General features: G+C 43.3%; 2 protein-coding genes across 2 annotated transcripts; both read left to right on the plus strand.

Moving 5' to 3' along the window:
* Positions 1-3,318: 3,318 nt before the first annotated feature.
* Positions 3,319-4,414, plus strand: LOC102760037 (PRAME family member 20-like). Its single transcript, XM_015557866.1, has 2 exons — positions 3,319-4,102; positions 4,349-4,414. The coding sequence occupies exons 1-2, from the start codon at positions 3,473-3,475 to the stop codon at positions 4,412-4,414; spliced, it is 696 nt and encodes a 231-aa protein (XP_015413352.1). The 5' UTR covers positions 3,319-3,472.
* Positions 4,415-4,417: 3 nt separating this feature from the next.
* Positions 4,418-5,072, plus strand: LOC107181609 (PRAME family member 8-like). Its single transcript, XM_015557873.1, has one exon. It carries the CDS (start codon positions 4,471-4,473, stop codon positions 4,789-4,791), a length of 321 nt encoding a protein of 106 aa, XP_015413359.1. The 5' UTR covers positions 4,418-4,470; the 3' UTR covers positions 4,792-5,072.
* Positions 5,073-7,326: the final 2,254 nt, after the last annotated feature.

A 7,326-nucleotide genomic window follows, 5' to 3' on the forward strand; every position in this document is an offset into this window, starting at 1 on the left:
ACTCCTGTTGAACATAGTACTGGAAGTACTAGCCGTTGCGATCAGACAAGAAGAAGAAATAAAAGGCATCCAAATTGGAAAAGAAGAAGTAAAACTGTCCTTATTTGCATATGACATGATACTGTACATAGAGAACCCTAAAGACTCCATCAAAAAATTATTAGACTTAATAAATGAACTTGGCAATGTAGCAGGATACAAAATTAATGCCAAGAAATCCATGGCATTTCTTTACACCAATAGTGAACTTACAGAAAGTGAGACTAAAACAATCCCATTTACCATTGCACCAAAAAAATTAAGATACCTAGGAATAAACTTAACTAAGGAGGTAAAAGACTTATATGCGAAAAACTACAGGACACTGAAAAAAGAGATAGAGGAAGACATAAACAGATGGAAGAACATACCGTGTTCATGGATTGGAAGAATCAACATCATCAAAATGTCCATACTATCCAAAGCAATCTATAGATTCAATGCAATCCCCATTAAATTACCAACGGCATATTTCACAGATCTAGAACGAATGTTCCAAAAATTTATCTGGAATAAAAAAAGACCTCGAATAGCTGCAGCAATCCTGAGAAAGAAGAACAAAGTAGGTGGGATCTCAATACCAGATATCAAAATGTATTACAAAGCCACTGTTCTTAAAACAGGTTGGTACTGGCACAAGAACAGACATATAGATCAATGGAATAGAATAGAGACCCCAGAAATCGACCCAAACCACTATGCCCAATTAATATTTGACAAAGGAGGCAAGAGCATACAATGGAGTCAAGATAGTCTCTTCAATAAATGGTGTTGGGAAAATTGGACAGATACATGCAAAAAGATGAAACTAGACCACCAACTCACCCCATACACAAAAATAAACTCAGAATGGATAAAAGACTTAAACGTAAGACGGGAAACCATAAAAATACTAGAGGCATCCACAAGCAGCGAAATTGCAAACATATGCCGAAGGAATTTCTTCTCTGATAATGCTCCTAGGGCAATGGAAACTAAAGAGAAAATAAACAAATGGGACTACATCAAAATAAAAAGCTTTTGCACAGCAAAGGAAACCATCATCAAAACAACAAGAAGACCCACTACATGGGAGAACATATTTGCCAATGGTATCACCGATAAGGGTTTAATCTCCAACATTTACAGGGAACTCATGAAACTTAACAATAGGAAGATAAACAATCCAATAAAAAAATGGGCAACGGACCTAGATAAACACTTTTCGAAAGAGGACATACAGAAGGCTGAAAGACATATGAAAACATGCTCAGTCACTAATTATACGAGAGATGCAAATCAAAATGACAATGCGGTATCATCTCACACCTTTCAGAATGGCTATCATCAACAAATCAACAAACAACAAGTGCTGGCGAGGATGTGGAGAAAAAGGAACCCTTCTGCACTGCTGGTGGGAATGCAGACTGGTGCAGCCACTGTGGAGAACAGGATGGAGCTTCCTCAAAAAACTAAAAATGGAACTCCCATTTGACTCAGTGATCCCACTTCTAGGAATATATCCCAAGAAAACAGAAACACCAATCAGAAAGGACATATGCACCCCTATGTTCATAGCAGCACAATTCACCATAGCTAAGATCTGGAAACAGCGTAAGTGCCCATCAGGAGATGAGTGGATTAGAAAAATGTGGTACATCTACACGATGGAATACTATGCTGCTCTAAAAAGGAATGAACTCCTACCATTTGCAACAGCAGGGATGGAACTGGAGAGCATTATGTTAAGTGAAATAAGCCAGTCAGAGAAAGATAAATATCACATGATCTCACTCATTTGTGAATTATAGAGAACAACATAGACTGATGAACAGAGACAGATCCAAAGACAGAGAAACAGTGATCAGACTATCAATCCCCAGAAGGAAAGTAGGGGAGGGAGGGAATAAGGGGAAGAGATCAACCGAAGGACTTGTATGCACACATATAAGCCACACCAATGGACATGGACAACAGGGGGATGAGAGCATGAGTCGGGGGGTGAGGGGGGTTGGGGGTTAATGGGGGGGATGAGGACATATTTGTAATACCTTAACTAATAAAGAATTTTAAAAAATTTTTAAAAAGCGTGTGGTCCAGCAGACCACACGGATGTCAGACAAATATAGGACTGAGTGATATTGGGGGACAGGCTTACTGAAGTGGAGACTTTGGGGGCTGGTGGTCATAAGGGAGATGATTTTGGGTATAGTGAAGTGAAGGGGTGCCATGAGGGCAGGAATGGGGCCATGGAGGGAAGGCACTTGCTGTCTGGGAAGGGTTCTCTGTGGAAGAATCCTGACTCTCAGATAAACGTTTTCTGGTGCCAGCTTCCATGATGTGACGGGTTACTTGTGATTGGTCCATGTTTATTTCTCTCTCTGGCTTCAAGATCCCAAAGAGCTCATGCATCTGCCTTCAGTGCCCTTCAGGATTGAAAATGTTTGACTCCAAGGCCTCAAGTCAAAAAGTTTGCCTACCCCTGCTCTAATCACATTCTTAGATTTAATCTTCTCCACCCACTGGCTGTGCTAATCCCATCTTTTCCAGAGGAGACCCACCCTTTCCTCCTGGGAGGGATAGAAGATGGAATCTCTCCCTTTGCCCTCTAGGATGGCACTGTCTCTACTCCAGCTTTCCTTCTTTTTTCCTAAATTCACCCAGAGAAGAGTCTTTCCATCTCTCTTCTTTCCAAGAAAAAACACCCCTCTTTTACTTGGCCCTGCGTCATTCATAGGGTCCCATTAGGAGGGCCCACCCCCCACCCTGCCCAGCCCTGACCCTGCTTCTCATAGTTATTCTTACCTGACCTTCCTCACACAAACCTTGGGGTATGAAGGGCCACTCACATGCTCAATTGCCCACCCCTTAATCCCTGGGGAGCTCATGATCTGCTATGTCATCTGACATAAAACCTCACTTGATGCATGGACACATTTCATTTGTTTTCTGTGGGGATGACACCAAAGGGTGTCAGCTGTGGGCGTTGGCTGTTTTAACTGTGGATACATTTGGGTTACTCTAATGTGGCCGAAGACCTGCAGCCACCACGCTCTCAGGTTGTGTTTTCTCCTATTTAACATCAGTTAACCATTACACCTTCATTGTCCCACACTGAGGATGACAACTGAAGGCCATCAGTCAACCTCAGTCAGTGTCTGTGGAAGGAATCCATGAGCCAAGCCTCAACCCTGCCCCTCCCTAACTTTCTCTCAATCCTTTAATCTGGAGAGAGGAAGTAATCCCAATAAGATTAAGGGATGGAGACTGAGGGTTCTGATTGGATGTTAACATTTGAGGAGGTGAATAAAAACCTCAGGCACCAGAGAAGAGATTCAGAGTCCTCCAGCTGTGCAGTCAGTGCCGTGGTTCTCCACCAGGTCTGAGATCTGAGCCCCAGCCAACCGAGTCACAGCAGAAGTTTCTGCAGGATTCCTTTCTGAATACCTTGAAGATGAGTATCTGGACCCCACCCACACTCCTGAGGCTGACAGGAAGGAGCCTGCTGAGGGACCAGGCCTCAGCCATTGCAGCTCTGGAGTACCTGCCTGCTGAGCTCTTCACGCCACTCTTCATTCAGGCCTACCAGAGGAGAAAGCGGAAGCCCCTGAAGGCCATGGTGCATGCCTGGCCCTTCGCCGTCCTCCCTCTGGGCTGCCTGTCACAGTTGTCCCCGGATAAGGTCTTAAAAGCCGTGTTGGATGGGCTTGATGTTCTGATTGCCCAGGAGGTTCGGCCCAGGAGGTGGAAACTGCGGGTGCTGGATTTAAGGAACTCGGGTGCCAACTTCTGGAGAATGTGGTGTGGAGACAGCACCCAGAATTGCTCACCGACGGAACCAGTGGCCGTGCACAGCTCCAGCCCCAACATGGAGCACCCCTTGGCTCCCTTGGAGGTGTTCCTAAACCTTAACTTCAATGAAAGGGACGGGGATAAGTTTTTCATGTACATCATCCGATGGGCCCAGCAGAGGGAAGGGTTGCTACACCTGTGCTGCAAGGCGCTGAGGATTTCTGAGGTGCCCTTCCAGAGGGTCAGGAGGGTCCTGGATGGGGTGCAGCTGGACTGCATCCAGGAGGTGAAAGTAAAGTGCACCTGGGACCTGCCCACCCTGGGGACGTTTGCCCTCTACCTGGGTCAGATGAGTAACCTGCAGAGACTCTCTCTCTCCCACATTCACATGTTGACAGAGGAGGAGGAGGAAGAGGAAGAGATAGGGGAGGAAGAGGAGGAGGAGCAGGAGTGGGAGGAGCAGGAGTGGGAGGAGGAAGAGGATTGGGACAGGAAACAGCAGGAAGAGCAGGAATCCTTTTCCCAATTCCTCTCTCAGATGCTCAGCCTGCGGCACCTCCGGGACCTCAACATGGATTCTCCCTCCTTCATGAGCCCCTCCTAGCTCTGCTGGAGGCAGTGGCACCCACCCTCGAGGACTTGGGCCTGGATCACTGTGGGATGGCGGATTCCCACGTCGAGGCCATCCTGCCTGTCCTGAGCCGCTGTCACCAGCTCAGGGTCTTCACCATCTCTGAGAACAACTTTTCCGTGGCCACCGTGGAGAAGCTGCTGCGCCACACAGCCGGGCTGCGCAGCTTAGAGCTCGAGCTGTACCCCGTCCCCCTGGAGTGTTACAGGATCCAGGGGACTGTCAACAAGGAGAGACTTGCGCTGATCCGGGCTGAGCTCACGGGGGTACTGAGGGAGTTAGGACAGCCCAGGACCATCTGTCTTGGCAAATGTGGCAAAAGTAAAGTTTATGAGGTGGAGTTTTCATGACGTGTAGCCGTGCTGTGCCCCTGTAATGACCCTGCTCAGTGGGAACACTCAGCAGAAGCTTTGTTCTGGTCCCTTGGAGGCTATAATATAGAACCAGGTGCATTATGCAGGGGGCACCCACGTTCCAGATTCATGCTCCTGTGAATGGGGAAAGGAAGGGACCAAGCCCAGGTCCACGATTACAGGGGCAAATGTTGGGGAGTTCATGGGACCTCAGGGGGCAAGTGTCTTAGAATCAGAAATATGAATCTGATGTGCTTGGAAGAGGGGGCGGCGGGGTATTTGGGCTCGAGGTGCATGTGTGGGAGTTAATCCTTGGGTGGATGGTTGTAAGGAATGATCAGAAATAAAGACAATTTCAAAGGTCTAAAATAAAATAAAAGAATAAAATGAAATGTCTCTGTCATACTTACTGTTTATATTTTCTCATATAATGATTGGTACCAGGGAAAATACAGGTGACTTTAACTAAACCCAAGAGGATCTGAATAGTTTTTATACTGGTTGACTTATTTATAACAAGCTCAGTGAAATTATTGGGAGTTAAATATTACAAAATGCAATTTCCTATAACCAGTAAACAATGATTGGTAAATGCAATTTTCTACAATGGACATTTAAGTAAATATTTTATAGTCTCAGGGTTAGAGGTTGTGTAATCATTAATCATTATGGTTAGAGTAAAACCCCATGAGACCTCTGTGCATGAACTACTGAATTTTATGATGACAAAATACAGAAAAAGTATAAGTGTGACAAAGAATTATTCTAACCCTTCAGCCTATCTTATGTTTGTATTTTTAGTGGCCTCAAGTTAACTGACTGGTAAATATTTTCCAGTTCTTCTTTTATTTATATAACAAGGTGTAATCGTTAGTTCTGTGCAGAGTATTCTCAAGGTCTCATGGCACTAGTTCAAAGCTTCTCAATCTCTCAAAGCTCTTCTATCAAAAAAAACTTGTGGGTTCCATTTTTTTTAAAGATTTTATTTCCACCCAGATTTATTAAGATATTATTGACATATAACATTGTGTAAGTTTAAGGTGTGTGCATGGTGTTTTGATATATGTGTATATTGTGAAATTATAAAATTAGTAAACGCTTCCATCACCTCACATAATTACATTAAATTTTTTTTTTAAATCTTCACCCGAGGATATTTTTTTCCATTGATTTTTAGATAGAGTGGAAGAGAGAAAGCAAGACAGGGAGAAACATTGATGTGAGAGAAACACACCGATTGGTTGTCTCCTGCACGTGCTCTGACCAGAGCCTGGGCTGACTGGAATGGAACCCGGGACCCTTCAGTCTGTGGACTGATGCTCTATCCACTGAGCCAAACCAGCTAGGGCCATAATTCCTATTTTTTTGTGTATGTTTGGTGAGAACATAAGATCTACTCTCTCAGTAACTTTCAAGTATATAATACAGTACTGTTAACCATAGTCACCAAGCTGTACAATTAGATCCCTAGTACGTTAATTTTAATCAATGGTTAATTAAAGAACTTAGGGTTTACCATGTTTATTTCTATAAATTTCAAAGGCATTTGTATTTTGACTTGCCTCTATCTGAGAAATAGTAGTTTTGACCCCCCACATAAAGGAATTTTGAGAATTACCCAAGGAAAAATACTATTTTTGTGGTGGGACAGGGATTGACTTTTCTCATGGTTTCTGAAATCATGACATCCTGAGGTCCTTCCTAAAGCTGGTCTAGCAGGCCATGCAATATGAGCTCGGTTCTCAAAGCTGGCGTAACAGTGAACAGAGAGTGCTTGGTGACAATGTGCAGAGGTTGGGGGCATAAGTGAGACTTCCTCTTTGAACCATGGGTTATTTAGAAGTGTCTTGTTTAATTCCCAAGTGTATGGATATTTTCCTGTTATCTTTGTTATTAATTTCTGGTTTAATTCTATTTTGGTCACAGAACACACTCTGTATGATTTTAATTCTTTTAAATTTGTTGAGGTTTGTTTTATGGTTAATAATATAGTCTATCTTGGTATATGTTCTGTGGACACTTGGAAAGAATGTGTATTCTGCTTTTGTTGGGTAGAGTGTTCTACAAAGGCTGATTAGATTCTGCTGATTGATGGTATTGAGTACTTTATCCATGATGATTTTCTGTCTGGTTGTTCTATAAATTGTTACTCGAAGGGTGTTAAAGTCTACAGCTATACTTGTGGGTTTGTCTATTTCTCCTTTCAATTTTATGAATTTTTGCTTTATATATTTCACAGTTGTGTCGTTTGGTACATTCACATTTAGGATTGCTATGTTTTGTTGGTTAGTTGATCTTCTTAACATTGTATAATGTCTCTCTCTGGCTCTGATAATTCTTTTTGCTCTGAAGTCAACTTTATCTGATATTGATGCAGCTATTCCTGCTTTCGTTTGACTAATGTTTGCATGACATATCTCTTTCTGTCTTTTAACTTTCAACCATATTATTTACATTTAATGTAATATTGTTATGTTTGAAAGGGCGAGGGCTGCGCCCTCCACCTTGCCCCGTATCCTCCATGTTGGGGCA

The sequence above is a fragment of the Myotis davidii genome, unplaced genomic scaffold (genome assembly GCF_000327345.1).
Source record: "Myotis davidii unplaced genomic scaffold, ASM32734v1 scaffold6, whole genome shotgun sequence".
NCBI classification, from domain to species: Eukaryota; Metazoa; Chordata; class Mammalia; order Chiroptera; family Vespertilionidae; genus Myotis; species Myotis davidii.

Coding starts and splice junctions, on each gene's coding strand:
- LOC102760037 (XM_015557866.1), top strand. CDS start 3,473: ATGAGTATCTGGACCCCACCCACACTCCTGAGGCTGACAGGAAGGAGC. Junction 4,103..4,348: donor ACTGCATCCAGGAGGTGAAA/GTAAAGTGCACC, acceptor TTCCTCTCTCAG/ATGCTCAGCCTGCGGCACCT.
- LOC107181609 (XM_015557873.1), top strand. CDS start 4,471: ATGGCGGATTCCCACGTCGAGGCCATCCTGCCTGTCCTGAGCCGCTGT.